The 20,472-nt window shown below is 37.0% G+C and overlaps 1 protein-coding gene across 1 annotated transcript in view; it reads right to left on the minus strand.

Annotated features, from left to right (window-relative positions):
* The window catches only part of LOC148947782 (uncharacterized), a 97,683-nt gene that overhangs the window by 23,767 nt on the left and 53,444 nt on the right, over window positions 1–20,472 (minus strand). The window contains exon 5 of the mRNA XM_089095746.1: window positions 6,762–6,941. Within this exon, the coding sequence (XP_088951872.1) occupies window positions 6,762–6,941 (180 nt within the window). The remainder of the gene's footprint in view (window positions 1–6,761; window positions 6,942–20,472) is intronic.

Raw genomic sequence — 20,472 nt, forward strand, 5'->3', positions numbered from 1 at the left:
ACAGTTTAAGTTGGGTCCGTGTCTTCATATTGATAGGGGCATCAAGGGGTAGTATGAATCTATGGTGTTTGCTGTTTTATAGGAATATACCCAAATTCATTATCAATTTATCTCTTCTTTCGGACGACGATGGTGGGTTAGTTGTTCTAAGTCCTTCATCATATTTTATGTAGTCCCTGTCAAGAATCACTTTAACTATGCATTTTTGTACATTTTCCAGCATTTCAGATAAGGATGGTGAATTTTGCACTGCAAGATCCCACTGCACTGGACAGGCATATTCTAGGTGAGGGCGGACATAGATCACGAAGGCAGTTCTTAACTAGTCTCTGGAAAAAACAAAACGTTTCATTGTAATAATGGTTTGAAGGGCACTATATGCCTTCGATGCGACTGATTTCACATGGGTGTTGAATTTACAGTCCGATGATAATATTACACCAAGTAGTTTGGCACTGTTGGGCAGGGGAAACAGAGAGTTTGAGATATCAACATCACGCTTTAGAGGGTTAAACCGAATAACTTTTGATTTGGTGGAGCTTATGGTTAGATTAGCTTGCTCAACCTCCTTATTCAACATTTCCTTCAGGTCGCGGGGGAAACAAGGGATAACACTTGAATTTTTAGCTTCATAGTTAAGTAAAACTAAAAGATCATCGACAAATTTATATCTTTGGTCATAGTTCCACAGCCACAAATATCAGCCCGGCTAATCTGGTGCCTTGAAGGGCACCACTCGTAATTTTACGAGAAGAGGACAGAGTATCACTCTCAAATAGAGGAAACACACATTGTTTTCTATTAAACAGGAATTCGACGATTAGCTGAACTGTTAGTCTATTCACCCCCATTACTTTTAGGTTCATTAGAGCAATAGGGTGGGAGATTAGGTCGAAAGCCTTGCGAAAATCCACCATGGCAAGATCAACGATGGTATCTTTTTAGTCAAGCCATTTTACTAAAGTATCATTCAGGCGCACTAGATAAGTTGTGGTATTGCAGCCTCTGAGATCCCCGTACTGGTATTTGCCAATGTTTGTGGAAATCTCATTGAGTGTTGCTTGAGCAATAAATGCCTCAAACACTTTTGCGAAAGCAGGGGTGAGAGATATAGGCCTAAGTTCTTCTGGAGATTTAGGATGTTTAGTTTTGGGTATAACTCTCACATATGCAGTTTTCCAAACAGAAGGAAATACTCCTTCAGCAAAACAAGAATTAAAGATGTGACAAAATGGTCTAGCGAGAAAAATGGCATATTCACGAATTAATTTTACAGGTAGTTCGCCGGGGTAGTTGGAAGATTTGGGTTGGAGTTTGAGCAGTTCTTTGTAGACTGCGAATTCTTCAAGGTTTGGGGTCTGGCTTGGTGGGCACTGTTCAAGAATTCAAGCAAGTCTACTTTTGGATGGGGCAGGGTGGGTACTACAAATTGAGCTGAAAAACATATTAACATCCTCAGCTGAGAACTTATTTCCGTCGTCTTTATAAATAAGAAGGTTCTCACTTTGAATCTTCCGAGCTATCCTTTTTACAGATTTGTGCCACTGCCTGGGGTTAGTAGAAAATAGAGGTTCAATCCGGTTTTTAACATAGTTGACTTTAGCTTTACGGTTTTCTTGCACTATTCTATTCCTTAGCTTTTTATCAGCTAGACATTCTCTATCAGAAGCTTGTGATCGTTCGCAGATAAGCTGTTTTAATGATGAGGTTATCCAGGGCTTGTCGCTTTCACACTATACATTTTTTTTACAGGGAATCGGTCAAGGTACTCTTTATATAGGAGGTTACAGAATATATCAACTTTCTTGTGAATGTTGCTTTCAGCATACATTTCATCAAATACATTTCATCACATTTCATCATTAACTTTCTTCTCGTCACAAAGAAACTACTTAAGCAATTATCCTTAGCCTTTTTATACTATAATTATTGTATATTAGTATATATAGTATAAATATTGTTGATACTATCTATATAATTATAGTAATTATAGTAGAACTATAATTGTTTGTCATTTTAATTTTCATTATAGAGATGTTTGATTGCTTAAGCTAATCAGAGGAGAAAGAGATTTAAAAATAGCCTAAAAATGTCTGAGAGCTAAAGAGTTTAAAATGTGTTTTTCACGTCAGAGTTTTGATGTCCTTGTACTTTCATGCCCAAAATATTTATTTGGCTTCCCCAAGGGAAGTAACCAAGATATATAAATACTTTTTGGGAAGTCTTTTCCGTATTAAATAAAAAGAAAAACAAACCACAAAGGTTTTCTAGTGAAACAGCTGAGTATTTTTAACTTTTATTTTCTGGCCCACTTCAAATAATTTCCCTTTAAAGTACAAAGGACTGTAAAAATGAAATCAAATTGGTTTAACTGGATAAGTGGAGGAAACTACCACAGCCATATACATATATTTTAAAACATTGAGTAAATTCATGAATTTGATTTTAAAAAAGGCCCTCTACTGGGGGTCAAACTTAAAGAAAAAGATGGGTGAAAAATCAGCAAAAATAACTAAAAAACTTATGGCAACAAACGTCAGGTGTAGCCCATAATAACCAAAAATTTAAAATGCGTAAAGAAAACACTGTCTAGTGAGATAAAAATTCATCTCACTTTTGTTTATTTATTTTCACCGTTATATGTGGCAACGCTCACAAGAATATGGCGCCGCCCTAAAAACTCCATAATTTCAAAGCAAACCAAAAGGAAAATGCTAGAAAATTGCGGTTTTCAGGTATAAATAGACCTAAGACGGGCCCGTTGAGCAAAAATATTTCGTTTTGGTATCCTTGGTAATTTAGAGAAAAAACAGAATTGTTTGTTTTTTTCAGAAGTATTCAAATAACTAGAGGGTTTTATGTTATTAGACATGTACCTCCAATGTGTTTTCGAAAGAGCTGAAGAGTCTTGACCGAGGACTGCTTAAAAAAATTATGAATTTAGACTATACTCCTCTTCGTCTAGGATTTGGAAATATTAACCCTAAACCTGAAGTCAAAGACCACGGTAAAATTCAAAAGCCCAGTAGGGGTGAAGCCAAATTTCTACCATGGTTGTAGTGATAGTTGCAACCTAGTAATGAACGAAATCTAGCCCATAATAACCAAACATTTAAAATGCGTAAAGAAAAAACTGTCTAGTGAGATGAAATTTCCATTTGTAGCTGATTCAGAAATGGGAACCATTATTTCGTTTAGTCTTAATAGTAAAATGCTATTTTGAAAACAAACTTACATGAATTTTGAAAAAGTGCCTGAAAACACTCAAATGTGGCGTCGGATCGAACGAAAAGTGAACCACCGGAACTGCCAGTATTGGAAACCCTATATGGAACGCTTACAGCCTCCCCCAACCTTGAGCAACAAGGAAAAAGACTTTGGATTGGTAGACCCTCTTCTTTTTTTTTTTTTTCCCTCATCGCTAACGGGGTACTGGAAGATCATAGAGAGCTGTTAACGGTTTATTTGAAAGGAAATTTCTCTAACTATTGCCTTTCATAAGTATTGAGAATATACTATTAAAAAAATGCCGATTTTGGACAAAAACTGCATCTTCATATACAAGATGATGTAACACTCATAATTTTTGACAATATGATATTATGTACATATCTTTTGAAAATTTACTTCTCTTGTATATCATGCCAAATTTGAGTGCCCCTACTGCCTCATCCCTAGGGGCTCGTTCTTTACTAGATACAGAGCTAAGTAAAAGCTCAATGATTTTCCCTGTGTGTTCTATATTTTCAATCTATATTTTTGATACTAAGAAAAGAGAAAGGATCAAATAGAAAAAAACTTATGAGCATGAGAACGAGGCAACACAGAAAGGAAGGAGCCAAGGAAACAACACAAGAACGAAAAAAAGTACCAAAAATTGAAAAAAAGGATACTGACACTAAAATCCTCTGAAAATTATTTTATTCTGTAAATTTTTTTGTCTTAGTCTGAATATCAATTTTGTGCTGAAGAACTACACCTTAGAGAAGTGTTAAGGAAACATAATGAAAAACCTTCGAAGCTTTTCCTGATCATTTGTAATAAAAGCCAGCTAGGTTACTACATTTCCTAAGTGGCTACGTCCAAAAAAAGTGCTAATCATTGGGAACAAAGTTTAATAAAAAAAAAAATAGAAGTAAAAGCCATGTTATTTTTATTAAGCAAGCCAAAAAGAATAAAACACAAAAGAAATAAAAAGAAATATTGCAGACAAAGCCAATAGAATGGTAAGCGAGTCTATATTGAACAAAAATAACGTTATATATATATAGACCCTATATAAATATATGTATATATATATATATATATATATATATATATATATATATATATATATATATATATATATATATATATATATGTATAAATATGCTTATATATAATAGTACTGAGAGTGCCGGAAGTCGGGATGCGGCCTATAAGTACCGGCATATACCGGCACTCTAATAGGCTAATAGTAACGGCACTCGGCATGCGGCAGGCTTCTACATATGGATTTTCACTGTTGCTTGTCATCTAAACGCAGACAATTTGAGCCTTTTCTTGATGTCATGACGTCCAAATAGACCTTAAATTAGAAGTAGTGCCTTTTTAAAATTACCTTTTTCTATTGGACCTTTAACTTTTGCCTCAGCTGGTCTTTTGTTATTATGAAAGATAAGTCATCGAGTCTTTGTTTCTTTTAATTGTTTAGGTGGTGGGGCAAATAATTTTCTTTTGCCTCGACTTGTCTTTTGTCATTATGAAAGACATATCGCCGAACCTTTGTTTCTTTTAATTGTTCGATTGGCGGGACAAAAACTTTTTTTTCTTCCAACGATTTATTAAGTCCAAATTTTTGATTTTCAAAGCTATGGTAGGCATTAATGACCACCCTTGTTTCTTTTAATTGTTCAGGTTGTGGGACAAAATTTTATTCTTTGGCCTCGGCTTGTCTTTTGTCATTATGAAAGACATGTCACCGAACCTTTGTTTCTTTTATTTGTTGAGGTGGTGGGACAAAAGCTTCTTTTTCTTCCAACGATTTATCTAGTCCAGGTTTTTGATTTTCAAACATATGGTAGGCATTGATGACCTTATCCATGTCGAGATCCAAAAACCAATCATCATCGCTATCACTTGCAATTTGTTTGGTTCGTTTTACCTCGGCTTGCCTTTCGTCATTATGCCGAACCTTTGTTTTTTAACACAGTAATGGTAGGCACTGGTGACCTTATCATGTCAAAATCCCAAGCCCAACCATTATCGCTATCATTTTAAATTTTGACAAGTTTTGATTCTTGCTGTCCAGGTTGGTTTTCATTGACTCGCTCACATGTTCGGTGTCGCATGTCACATTTTTGGATTTTTATTACTCGAGACAACTTAGCAATGGCCTTTGCTTTAGCTGCCTGTATTGGTGTTAAAACTGTCCGTAATGCCCGCAATGAATGGTCCAGGTAGTTGATTTTCATATTTTATCACGTTTGATAGTTCAGGTGTTAGTTCCAAAGAATCATCATTTAAAGTAACTGCAACTGCAAATTTCTGTTCTTTGGGCCTTCCGACAGACATTTTGTTGGATAAACGACTGACTACGTTTGGAATCTCAGCTTGACGTGACGAGTCACTTTAATCAAAAGGAAAACCAAACTAATTTCAAAATTTTCATGTATTTTTGTGGTTTGAATCAAAATTGTAGTTTTTCGTAAAAGATGATTATATTTTTTAAAACATTTCTTTCTTAATTACAATACGTTCTTTAACCACATCAATTTCATTTAAAATGAGCCATTACACAGCTCTCTACGGTGTTCCAGTACCAAGCTATCTGAGGAGAAAGAGAGAGAGAAAAAAGATGCCGTATACGCAGAATATCGTGGTTTCAGCCACTATTTTTTATTTTCAAGCCAATATATTTTACTTGTTGTTCAAGCCAAGAGACGGTAAGTTTCCTATATAGTGGTAAATTTCCTAGGTTGCTAGCTACTGCTGCAACCCAGATATGAATAACATCATATGATGTCATGAAGCACATTACTTACATGATGACATTACAATTTTTATTACATAACATCATCATATCATATCATGAAGTACATTACGGACATGGCGACATTGCGATTGTATTGCATGACGTCATTTGTAATACATGACGTCATCATATAATGTCATCAAGTAAATTACGTGCACGAGGTCATTCTGCAATTTTTTTTACATGACGTCATTTGCAAAAACCAAAATTAAAGCTCTTAACGAATTTTACCAGACTTCTGATCTATCTAGATTGTTTTTTTTTTATGCGAAAATATCCCAAGATACCAATTTTCCCGAAAAAATATGGAGTCATTTTCGAGAACTGACACATATATACAATTATTTCTCACCTATAAAGATAGTGTATATGAAAAACGCCAACCCTGAGCTCTGTTTGGAATTTCCTTTGTACCACCACACCCTTGCGGGCACAATAAAAACACGGAAACGGGACTACAAAGCTAACTGATATTCAGTGGAAAGCCATTAAGTTGTCAAGTTAACAAAAACGCTGGCAAGCAAAATAACATCATTGGAGAAATATGCAAGTTGAACGGTTAGAAGTAACCTCTCAACTCGAAACTTCAAAATTTATAAGCTAATGTCCTTCGTAACATGAGAATAAGAGGGAGGCAAGGGTAGAAGTATGAGAATAAGGAAAGCACTAGAATATGAATAAAGGAAGTGTGAAGTAGAGGTCATGGATAAAATTGCCAAGGATGTAGAATAACTGTAAAATGAAATACCTTTGATCTGAAATTATAATTTGGTGCTCCTCTGATTGCTGTCCAAAGATTTAGCATGTGACAAGGTAACCAACAAATAACAAAAAGTGCCAGAACAAGAACCATTGCTTGAATTGCTCTTAATTTTGCTCTCTGGGTAGAGGTGACAGCACCAAGGAGTTCTCGAGACCGTCTTACGTCCTAAAAATCGTACATCTTATATGAAGTAAATAATAGCGCTACCAAGATGTTATCATAGGCAGTGCAATAGCGCTGCCTAAGTAAAGAACGATGTTGGCACAATGTACTGTTTATTTTTTTAGACCAGGGCACTTTGTATAGAAGGAGTTGTCGAAGAAACTTCAAAAATGACTCATTCGATTGGAAACTGAAGCGAATAGTGCTCTTTTTAATGGTCGAAAGTGATTGGAGGGCAACCAACCCCCTACCACGCTCGCTATTACCCCAAACACATCCGATCAAAATTTTGAGATAGCTATTTTGTTCAGCGTAGTTTAAAGGTTTGGAAATTATATCTTTGACGATGAAATCCTCTACCCCAGGCCTCAGGGCAAGGGTTGTAATTTATGCCCAGGGGGCCATATAAGGTTGTTTTTTTTACAAAAAGTGGTAGTATAACCTTCGAAGGGGGCTTATTGGATTGGTAATCAGAAGTTCTAGTGCCCTTTTTAAGAGTCAAAGTAATCAGAGGGCAGCTCCCCCTCCCCCTCCTCATACATACACGTCGTATTTTCCCAAAATGCATCCAGTTGAAATTTTGACATTGCTATTTTATTCAAAATAGTCCAAAGATCATATATCAAGAATTTTGGGTTGAAACATAACCCCAGAGCCTGGGGGCAAAGGTTGTAAGTTATGCTCGGGTGCATTTAAGGTTTTTATTGAAGGGATGGTTGCATAAACTTTAGAGGAGTCTAGTTCCCTTTTAAGAGTTGAAGGTGATGGAGGGCAACTAATACCCCCCTCCTCCTGACTACCTTCCTTTTCACCAAACTCATCCGATTAAAAATTTGAGATAGCTACTTTGTTCAAAATAGTCCAAAGAAAAATTCAAGGTTTTCACTTTTATAACTTTAATGAATTAAAAATTATTAATATTTTAAGTAATAAATATGAGCATATGTATATTAAACTGATAATGCATATTCAGTTGTAGTTTCTTCAGTAAAGTGCAAGTTATGTTCTGGCCTTGAGAAGGTATAGAGATTGTGAGCCCTAATCATGTTAATTTCGGCTTGTTTTAAGTTTCACTCTGTTATTTATTGTAATTTCTGTTCATTTGGGTTTCATTTATTTATTGATGTTTATTTGTGGTAGTGTTACGTTTGGTATATTATTTGATTTTATTTTTGCCCTTTTTTCGTTTAATGAAGTTCTTTACTTTTCTCTGAAAAACTTATTTTCTGGAAAAAGTTTTTTAATTAATTCCAACAAAGCGGTAAGAGGAACTTTGTTGATTTAAACACATTAAAAGATCACTTGTTAAGCTCAAAGAAGGACGAAATAACACGGATATACCTCCATTTCTTCTTTTAATTTGAATGTCTGCAACATAGACCTAGAAAAAGTCTGAAGGTAGAATTTCAAATTGAAATTAACTCTCTTACGGTACTTTAGAAATTAGTTGTGCTAGAGGCACCAAGGGTCAGCTGCATAGAATTAAGTGAGCTAAATTATTTGTGTTATTTCCTTTTGAGAAGTTTCGAAATATGATCTTTATCAAAAAACTTTCTTTTATTAAATAACAAAATCCCGCAAAAGGAATGTGAACCTTTTTACCAATAATGACTATAGTTTAGTGTTGAGTAGGTCTGGTTCCTTAATCTGTCTTAGAAATGTTGATTTAAATTTTACTTTTATCAGTACTACACGTATCAGTACTTTACCAGGAAATAAGTTACAGAGGACAGAAGATTATTCAATTCTTTTCAAGTCCTTTACTACTATATTCTATTTTGTATTTAGAATATTCATTGTCTCGTAAATATTTATGTATTTAACATAAATTTACCTCTATTAAATAAGTTATGCCGAAAGTTTGGTGTCAGATTATGTCTAGTGTTTGATGGGGTCTTTCAGAAAATATTACTTTGAACGAAAAGATGCAAGACGGAAAACCTTACTGAAAGTGTCATTTGAAGATAGTCTTGGAATTAAGGATCTATTTCTGCTATTGGTAGTAGTACCTACGTCATCACAGGCAACGCCCGAGCGTTGCCTGTAGTAAAGAGCCGTATGGTATCTAGCCGTATATGGATCGTGTAGAGTCGTATATGAAAGGGCGGTCGTTGAAATTTGGGGGGGGCTTATTTGATTGGACAGTGAAAATTCTAGTTACCTTTTTAAGAGTCAAAAGTGAATGAAGGGCAACCAGCCCTTCGCTAACACCGTTTTGAACTAACCTTCCCTGAAAGACATCTGATCAAAATTTTGAGATAGCAATTTTGTTCAAAATAGTCTAAAGGTTAAACAACTATGCCTTCGGGGGTGAAATGACCCCACACAGTCACTTGGGCAAGGGCTGTAAGCTATCCAAATTACCTATTTTTCACATATAGGTTTGTTATCATGGTTGCAGTGATAACTAGAATCTAATAAAAACAAACACCGGTCCATAGTAACCAAAAACTTTTAAAACGCGTTTAAAAAAAACTGCCTTGTGAGAAAAAATTACCATTGGTCACTGATTCAGGAATGGTAACTATTGTCCCGATTAGTCTTAATAACAAGTTTTTTTTTTAATTAATTTAAAGGAATTTTAGAAAATAGCCTGAAATTTGTAAAAAATGATGCCGGATGGAAATGAAACGTACACCACTAGAAGCGCCATTGCTGAAAAGCCTATACTGAAATATTACAGCCCCCTGGCTTGAACAACCAGTAAAATCCCTTTTTTGCATGGGTAGCACAGATGTATCCTCTTTTTTGTCTTTTTTAAACCGCTAGTGGGGCACTGAAAAATCCCATTTCCTTTGCTATATCTAGTAACTTTTGCAACTAAGAAAACATAATATTTGCGAACAAGATATTGAGGGGGGTTGTGAACCAAGTAAAAAAAAACTCTAAAATAAATAAAAATTCAAATAGGGATAAAATCCTTTTAATATACAGTAATAAATTTCACAAACACTGATAAATTTCATAAAAATACTAGATATTTCGGTCACATATGCAGTGACCGTCATCAGTAGTAAAAATTATCTACGTCATATTTATGGAAAAAACTCTACATGCATCGAGGTGCTCAAAAGAGTGTACCTGCAATATCTAAGGAACTGCTCAGGGCATTACATTGAAACTTTCAGAGAATGTTGAGGGTGATGTTGCATTAAATCAAAAGACACAAGGTCTTTTCATTCAGTTTGTTAAAAGGGCGTATCTGGGCCTATCTATAGGCCTATTAGTTCCTATCGCAACACAAGGACCAGGCCCAACCAAGCTGGTTTCCAACCGGGAATGGGATGCATTGACCAGCTATTTACGCTCAGACAAATCTTTGAACTCAGAGCTATCAACAGCAGCTCACGATTGGGGTGTTTTTAGACTTCATAACGGAATTAAACTCAGCCCTATAAGGCGGCATCTGGGTAGCTATAGCTGAAGACGGAGTTCTGGGCAAGCTGGTGAGACTGATGAAAGCGTATTATGATAATAAACGCTCCCAACTCCAGGATAATGGAGTGCTCTCCTTGATGTTCTTCATAGAGCACCGTGTAAAGACAGGGATGCGTTCTCTCATCCGTGCTTTACAACTTCGTAATTGAGATAATGTTCAGGGCAATGTGGGGCTTTGATGGCACGCAAGTTACCGCTGATTTTAACTGATCTAGCGTTCTGGCGAATGATCGAGTGATCTAGATTATGCAGACGACATCGATCTCCTGTCTGGGACCGTCACAGTAGCCCAGAAAATACTAACCAAGGTGGCAATCACCGTCCAATCAATGTATTCCCAAAACGAAAATCTTCATGTCCAATATGCCAAATCTGATATAGCCTATCTATCTTCTACAAGATGAAATTGAGGTGGTGGAAGAATTCAAGCACCAAGGATCTCTGATTGACGGCTACGGAAGCAGCTCAAACGAAGTCCACACTCGAATCGCATCTGCAGCAAAAGTGTTTTCCCAGCTCAACTCTTGTCTATTGTGGAAGCGTCAAATCCAGCTGCAAACAAAGATCCGTGTCTACGAGGCACTTTTCAGATCGGTTCAGAACGCTGAAAGCATAGGAGGTCCATGATCTGAAAGTCTTTGACCATTCTTGCCTTCGGAGGATCTTCGGTGTCAGACTAACCGATAGAATCAGCAATGCAGATCTCCGTCGATCATGCTTTTAGCGCCTTGACATCGGGTCAGTTATCACGAAACGCCTTCTGCGCTGGTATGGGCACATCCAACGCCGACTACATGAGGCGCTGACCAAAGAAGTTCTTCACTGCCAGCCTCTCCCCAGCTGGATAAAACGCCAAGGGCGACAACAGAAAACATGGCTTGCCTGCGTCAAAGCTAACCTCGAACCCAAAGAGGATTTTCGCCACTTTGGCCGACGGTGGGACAAGAACTTGATCGAAATAACTCAAGAATGAACCCCAGGCCGCCAGAGATAGAGCTCAATCGTTCAACAACTATTGGATACCAGGGAAGGCTCGCAACCGTTGTCCTGACCCAAGTAAAAGTAAGTAAGTAAGTAGTAATTATACTAAAATCGGCATCTAACTGGCTTGGTAACCCTTAGAGTATTTAACAGTGGTTGATTTTTTTGGCACCCAAGACATTCAAATTTGACTAAATCTTGGGATATTGCTTTAACTGCTACTCATGGGCGTAGGGAGGGGGGGCAGGGGGCGGGGCGGCTGCCCCCCCTAGACCTTCAAATTTAGATTAGATATGGCTGAAAAAGCAGATGGTTTAGAAAAAGCAGTTGATAAAACTCCATCACACTATCGACTGCCCCCCCCTAGACAATATGCTGCCTATGCCTATGGTGCTACTACTAAAGCTCACGACAGCACCATGCAGCTCGAGGCCAAGACAGCTGCACACGCCGTGCTCTATTCAAGAATAGAGCTTGCTAATTCTAGTGTCCTAGAATATATTTGTTTTTGTTTAATCTGAAAAGTATTAAAAACGATTTAAATAAAGATCACCCAGAGCCATTGCTGGCACAAACGGTGTCGAATCGACCTTTTAGTTCCGGGACCATTTTCTTCAGGGACAAGTAGCAATCCTGTCACCCAACCTTCTTGCAGCGGGGATCGATAACTGGGCAAAGCTGTTCATAGGGGGGAAGCTGCCTCTGGATCTAAGTTGCCAACTTTGGTCAAACTTATCGACTTGATTCGGCATTTTTTTGCCTATATTTGTGTCGGGAGGGGGACGCTGTAATCAATTTTTCCCCAGGCAGCACCAATCCTAGGAATAGCTCTGTACCTAGGCTCCGTAGTGCCAAGTAGAGCATCAATCCACTGTACTACAACAATTTAGTATAGCATAATTCAGTTTTATTTAAAATCACAGAAAGGTTTAGCTCTCCCGGCTGTTGAATTTAGATTCGTTTCTGTTGATTTTGCTTCCTCGTGGCATTTATTGTTAGAAAAATAAATGAAAGGAGAAGCTTTGGTATGTTTAATCTTCATTCTCCTTGTTTATAAAGCCGACAGTTTATGAACTTGGTTATTAATTGCTGTCATCAGCCTACTCCAAAATCTTATCCTCTGCAAAAAGTGGTTTTTACATTAAGCTCTCTCATGATGGACGAATTCATGTCAAAGAGCATACAAGATACTCAATATATTGGATAGTTTTCCATAGGAAATTGTAAGTTCGCGTTTTCTTCTTGCGTAACCTTCTTAGACATCGCTAGTCCAATTTTATGTTACCATTGACCTAACAATCAATGGTTGACATTAGGGAGCTTGTGAATCAAAACTGGTCTATCCAGGGTTGACACAATGCCATGGGTGCATATGAGGTTTTATGGAATGGGTTCTCGTATAATCTTCAGATGGCACTCATTTGACTTGAAATTGGAAGTTATAGTGCCCTTTTTAAGAGTCAAAAGTGATTTGAGAGCAACGAGCAACCAAATGATCAAAAGGCAAAACGTACACACTACTACCACTTTTAATACTATGAATAATAATACTACTAACACTTCAATTACTTCTACTACCACGGCAACTACTGTGATACTAGTACTGTTAAGGCTAAGTCTATGAAGGTAAAATTTGAGAGAATATTGATGGCAAATTCAAACTAAGAAATACTATATTTGCATTTAGATTGTAAAAAGAGCGTATCTTAAGAATTGATTTGTGTAAGGAAGTTGGAACATCGTGTTTTGAAGGGGATGTTGAAAAAAACCAAAGGTGATATGTGCATACTGCTACAAATGCTACCACTGCTACTAAAACTATTGCTACTACACAAGCTAAGGGTATTAATATCATTGATATTTTAAAGGAGCTAATTTCATTAAAAATTGAAAGATATAGTACCCATTTAAAAAATTTTTAAGTGATTGGAGGGCAATCAGCCTTCGAATTCTTTTTCCCTGAAAAAGATTATGTCAATATAAAAACCAGCAGAGATTAATTTAAGAAAACCTTTTCCGTAAAATAATGTTTTTTCAAGAAAAATTAAAGAACTCCATTAAACCAAAAATGGTCAAAAATAGAATCAAATAATCTATTAAGCGTAAAACCACCAAAAATCAGTATCATCAATTGTTTTTTTTTTCAAAAAACAATTGTATCAATTGTTTAATTTATCTAAAAAAATAATTTTATCTCGTATATGTCTATAAATGGATATAAATAAGTATATAAAACTAATTAATAATGACGAAAAAGGTACAGGTCTTGCCATGCTCCTTAGCACCCTTCCATCTCTCTTCTGGTAACATAAGGCATCTCGTAGCTTCTTATCATGGCCACTATCATGGTGCTCTATCCTTAAACTGTGATTGGTCTTTGCAAATCATTGTTTATCTTTGAACTTGCTCGCTAGCGGCTAAACTACATTTACCCGGTGCCAAGCGGAGAACCCCTTGCCTCCGTTTATGTGCCAAGATCTACTTTAATTTGACCTCTGCTTTGTCGTTCGTTTTCCATATTTGCCACCAACTATGTGAAGTATTCAAAGGGACTGTGTTCATTAATCACTTACTGTGTAATAAAATATCCGTTTGTTTTAATGAATCAAACTAAAAAATACTTAACATAGGAGAGATGGAAAATCGTTTGGACAGGCGTGGCCACTTTTGGTCAGATGATCTTCCCCTTTAAGCATTCTCTGAAACGTCCAACTTAATACCCAAATCCATTCTAGAGATATGCTCTTTTGACAATGTACATGCACAAAATGTCTTTTAATTTAGTTCAAATTTCCCCTCAATATTGGGAATATTGTAGTGTGGCAGTAGTAATGTTAGTGGTAGCAGTAGCAATGCTGGTAGTTGTAGTAGCAGTAGGAGTGCACAAATATTGCCTTTTAGGGCAATTGATTATCTCCCTTATCATTTCCTGGAAGTTCAAAAGTAGTATACTCAGTCATTCCCGAGTTAGGCCCTTTTGACGACCCATTTACACCTATTGTGCTTTGGTTTAGTTCAACACTCCCCTCAACATTCTCTAAAAGGCTCACCTGAATGCCCATTCGTCTTTTTGGAAAAAAGCTAAACATGCATATCTTTCAGACCGGGGCAAAAGACCATGAAACATCTTCATTGTATCTATATATTATATGTATACCCTATACTTATTGGAAGATGGTCACTTAAGCTTTCAGGAGTGGGGGATGGGGAGTAAAAACTGACATCGTCCCAGGCACAGAAAAAGACCTACATACGGCTCTAGCAATTCATTCTTAGTCGATCTTAACCCCGTTTTGATGAGGGAAGACCGGTGGCGGCGGGGCCGTAAACAACACGCTGCCACCGTGCCACCGCCGCGCCGCCGGTAAGATTTTGGCGGCGCACAGCCGGTGCGATCAATGTTGACTGCAAACATTAATGTTTTCATCAGTCTTTCTCAAATCACAGCTTAAATTTACACAGATTCGAGCCTATTCATGAGTTCAAAACTTCACAAGTCGCTGGCTGGAAACTGGTCTTCTTCGTTATTCATCAAGAGAAGTAGAAATCTGGTAGAAATGAAATGACTGTGGCGTTTCAGAACCCTTGCATAGTTTTTTTTTTCATCGAGCATTACTGAATACAAAACTTCAAGTACCGTATCACAATATTCGTCAATTATCTGGGTAAAAACTTTGAATATAAGTTTGAACTTAGAAGCTTAATTTTTTCATAATACCCTTTGCCAATAGCTGTTTTGTTACTATTAAAAAAGTTTAAATTTGTTACTTTGATATTGATTGTTTTTTTTGGACTTTTTAATTACGAAATAGCCTTTCTTGTATTAAAAACTAGTTTTTAATAACAATTAAAAAGAAAATAAATTTTCAAGTTTTTTTTGTCTTTTTTATAGAATATATGTAATGTAGACTAAGGCTGAACTGCTGCTTTTTTTTATTGCTTTTGGCTGCTTTTGGATATTATTCATTTTTTTTTCTTTTGGGGATTCATTCCAAATTATAAGCTCATATATACCTAATATAAGCTAAATTATAAACTGCATCTAAGAGGAGTAAATTTATCAAATTGAAAAATACATGATGAAAATTTCACATGAGAACACTTCAATTACAATGAAACAAAAACCACTTAATGGTTTATTCGGTATGAAAAAAAATGAAGTGCCAGCTATTTTCTTAGGTAAAAATGAAAATCTCATCCGTTTTAAATGTAATTAAATGAAATAATATGCAGAATGAAGTAGCTCCAGGAAGATATTGAGATTTTCTTCCTAGTTCGTCACTTATAATCCAAGCAAAATGTTAGGAGACTTAGTATCAGTTATTGAGTTTAAGCTTGGACTTCCAAATGCTCACAAAAATTACCACATTTAAAAAAGTCGCAACAATAAGTCACCTATGGTCAAAATACTCAAAGACTCCTCTTTGCTCCCCAACAAGGCTCAAAGCTTCTGCTATGGTCATGTCCATGGAAATCTCTAAAGAGTTTCTTTTTAAAATAGCTTTCAAGTGTAGTTAGAGGTATTTAGCCTTTTTTGCTTTTCTTCAAAGCATTGAAAAAAGTGTTATAGTATTCCAAATGTTACATTTGTTATATTTGTGCAACTTTTTGGTCATCATTTATGGGGTGATCGAATTTTTTAAACCACTGTAGATACGTAAGAACGTTGCAACATCTAGTACCCTGAGGTCATAAAACTGTCAAAGACTCCTCCTTGAACCTCCCAAATTGAAAGCTTTTATTATGACCTGGCCTTTTAATGTAATTTGGGCACTGGACCAAGGGCGCCCTTTTCACTCGGGCTCAACGTTAGGTGGGGTTGTCGATATCGCTTTCGTCACACCCATTCGTTTAAATGTGAATCTGACAGCTACTTATGAGTGAGTGTTTTCTATGTACCCATTTCATCAATAAGAAAAAAAACGGATTCGCACGTGTCTCTTCCCTTTTCGACAACCAAACTATACAAGTGCAGTTTCAAGTATAACTGAAAAGAATATGTAAATTTTTGTAAACTTTTCAACTTTTAAGCATCCCAGCTCTTAATAAAAAAAAATCAAGGTACTATTATTTAAATATAATAACTCCCTATGTCCCCCCCCTCTGGATACCATCTTGATAGGATACCGTCTCTACTTTAAATAAAAAAAATTAACTTATTGGCATCCCTGCTTTCAAAAAAAAGAAAGTCGAGGTATTATCATTTAAATATGATAGCTCCCTACCCCCCGCCTCTGGATACCACCTTGATAGGATGCCGTCTCTGCTTTAAATTAAAAAAAAAAACTTTTTGGCATCCCTGCTTTCAATAAAAAATTTTCGAGATATTATCATTTAAATGTAATACCTCCCTACCTCCCCCCCCTCTGGATACCACCTTGATAGGATACCGTCTCAGCTTTACATTAGAAAAATAATTTACTTAATAATTAACTAGGTCACTATATGGTTCAAAGTAACACGCAAAATAACGTTAAACAGCTTACTGTTCCTTGAAAGAAAAAATTGAGGGTATGAGTAAAGGGGTACAAAGACAACAACAAAAATGTCGAAATTATTCAGATATAAATCAAATTATGGGGAAAATGAGTCATAGATTCGCCGTGGCATTCAATAAGATACAAAGAATCTAATTTAAAGGGAGCACACACAAAAGCCAAATTAGGCCAGTAGCCTATGAGAAATTGCAAAATACCCAAGACAATGAACAAGTCCCAATGGGGGCCGTCGGTCTATCAAAATATTTCAATGGTTTCTCAGGGAATTTGATATCATTTTCTTCCGTCTCCACTTTAAACTAAAAAATAATTATCTTTTTGGCAACCTTGCTTTCAATAAGAAAAATGAGGTATTATTATTTAAAATCACCCCCCCCCCCACCTATAGGCAGTAATTTACAATTTCTTATGAATCTAATTTTTGGGGTAACTTCCCTTTCAATCTTTAATTCCCCAACCTTGCAAATAGCTTAGTCTATAGCTAAATTTTGTCTCAACAGAAGGTTTTTTTTTGAAGGGGGGGGGGTAAAATTTTTCAAAACAAAGATTTTATTTTATTTAATCTATCAGGCGCTCAAAAATTGAGTATTAAAAATTAGGAAAATCTTATGTAAAAACATCAAAAGAAAAGAAAATTCTGCCAACTTACAATTCATTTCATAAAGACGATACTTTTTTTTTGTCAACATATGAAGAACTGTGTATATTGCAATATTTGCAATTGCATATGTCAGTTTTTTTTGGCAAAGTAACAAAAGAGACGAAAATTAAAGAAACAATAGAGTAGTGAAGAATTATAGCATGCAAAGTAATATTTGGCTGGGAAAGTCACTGGTGATAAATCGCTAGGGGTGGCACCGTGATTGAGTGACTTTCGGGATTCAGGAACCAAATTTTTTGTCGGGGTGACGTATAGATTTTCGGGGAAATACCTAAATATTCGGGGATAGTGCAATCCCTGCTTGATTTCTAATCAGGAAAATCGAAATACTAAACCACTAAACCGCAATAAAGAATTGCCGCAAAATTAATTTAAAGTCAGCCAAACGCCACCACCTCTGCCGGCGGCGGCACGCCTGCGGTGCGCCAGCGGCTTAGCGATACTTCGGCGGCGGTCGACCGGGCCTCTCGTTGGCGGAGTTTGGTCGATCCGCCGGCGCGGCGCTGGGGTCTAACCCTGGCGGCGTTGTTATATGTTCTGTGGACTATTTTGTTTGAAAATAGATATATCATAATTTCAATCAGATACGTTTAATGAGAAGAGGGGTAGTTAGGGGAGGGGGGCTAGTTGACCTTCATCACATTTCACTATTAAAATGGAACTAGAACTTCCAATATTCAACCAAATGAGCCACCTCTAAAGTTTATGTAGCCATCCCTTCCCCAAGGCCTTAAATACCCCCGGGGCATAACTTACAACCCTTGCCCCCAGGCTCTGGTGATCTATAACAACCACAAAAGCCTTGTTATATGATCTTTGGACTATTTTGAATAAAATGGATATCTCAAAATTTCTATTGGATGCATTGCGGAAAAACACGACGTGTTGGGGGGGGGGTACCTGCACTCTGACCACTTTGACTCTTAAAAAGGTTGTAGAGCAGAACTTCTAATTACCAATCTAATGAAACCTCTCCTAAGTATATGCGACCACCCTTTCCATAAAAACCTTAGATGCCCCCAGGGCATAACTTAAAACCTAAGCCCTCAGGGCTGTCGGGTGGTTGTTATCCTCAAAGACATAATTTCCAGACCCTTCAGCTACTATGAACAAAATTGCTATATCAAAATTATGATTCGATGTGCTTGGGGGAATGATGGGCGTGGAGGGAGGGTTGCTCTCAAATCACTTTTGACTCTTGAAAAGGGCATTAGAACTTCCAGTTTCAAATCAGCCCCACCTGAAGTTTATACGACCAGCTATTCCATAAAATCCTTGTTTGAACCTAGGGCATAACTTACAATCCTTACCCCAGCGCTCTGGGAGGATATGCCTAACTTAAAGGCAATGTTATATTTTCTTCGGACTATTTTGAATATAATGGCTATCTCACAATTTTAATCAGATCCGTTTGTTTAAAAAGGGGGTAGTCGGGGAGGAGGAAGCTAGTTACCCTCCATCAGTCTTGACTCTTAAAAAGGAACTAGAACTTTTAATTTTCAGCCCAATGAGACTTCTCTAAAGTTTAAACAACCATCCCTTCTATAAAAACCTTAAATGCCCCTGGGGCAGAACTTATAACACCTACCCCCAGGCTCTGGGGGTTTGTTTCAACCCCAAAAGCCTTGTTATATGAACTTTGGACTATTTTGAATAAAATGGCTAATTAAAATTTTTCAATTGGAAGCATTTTGAAAAAAATCGACGCTTGTGTGTGTGGGGAGGGGGGTAGCTGCCTTCCGATCTACGAAACGCTGAACAAAACGAATACGCTGAACAAAACAGCTATCTCAAAATTTAAACGGGACGTGTTTGGGTAAATAGTGGGCGTGGGAGGAGGGTTGGTTTCCTTCTAATCACTTTCGACTATTAAAAAGGCACTAGCCCTTGTAATTTCAAATCGAATGAGCTCTTTTTGAAGTTTCTACGACATTTTCTTCTTTACGAAGTGCCCTGGTCTAAAACAAACAAACCAACAAAAAATTAAATAAATAAATAATACATTATGTCAACATCGTTCTTTACTTAGGCAGTGCTATGGCGCTGCCTATGAAACAATAACAAATGGACGTGTTGTCCAGAGTAGAGGTGCCACTAAAAAGTTTTTTTTTTGGGGGGGGGGGAATGGATTTACCGACTGGCCAGTCTTGTTTTCCAACTGATTTGGATGGTATTGCTCTTTTGTTTTAAGCTGTTATTATTTAAATCTAGCAGTGGACTTTTTTGGGACATTTGTTTTTCACATATCATCATCCTGTCAGAGGTAACACTATAGCGTTGACTAAACTATAATAGAGCTTCAATCTGTTCCTTGTTGTTTTTTCCAGGGTCACTTCAAATGGAAGGGAATGGTTGTATCAACTTCTAAGTGGACTCATTTGATTGGGAATTGAAAGTGTTATCGCCCTCTGAGAGTAAGAGCTGTTTTTAAGAAAACCTTTTATGCCCCCGTGGCATAACTTACAATCCTTGCCCCCAGACTCAGGGGGTCTGTGTCTACCCCGAAGGCTTTGCTACACTTTCCTTCATGCTCTGGTGTGTTGTGTCGACCCCTGAGTTTTTTTTATCTGATCTTGGCCTTTTTTGCTATCTCAAAATTTTTATTGGATGCATTTGGGTGGGGTGCTAGTTGAAAAGAGGAGTGTGGGGGGGATTCTAGTTGCATTCTGATCATTTAGACTTTTAAAAGGATACCAGAACTTCTGATTATTGAATGAGCCCACTCCAAAGTTTATACGACTACTTCTTCCCCCTGGGTGCGAGTGTTAGTGCAAGTGTGAGTGAGTGAGAGTGAGAGTGTGTGAGCCCTCTAGTGAGTTTGAAAGTTTATGCGACCACCCCTTACAGAAAAACCTTATATGCTCCCTGGGAATAAGTTAAAATTTTTACCCCCAGGCTCTGGGGGGCTATGCCAACCCCGGAGGCATTGCTATATGATCTTTGGACGATTTTGAAA

The sequence above is a fragment of the Artemia sp. Qi Xiang Cuo genome, chromosome 10 (assembly GCF_049724085.1).
Source record: "Artemia sp. Qi Xiang Cuo chromosome 10, ASM4972408v1, whole genome shotgun sequence".
NCBI classification, from domain to species: domain Eukaryota; kingdom Metazoa; phylum Arthropoda; class Branchiopoda; order Anostraca; family Artemiidae; genus Artemia; species Artemia sp. Qi Xiang Cuo.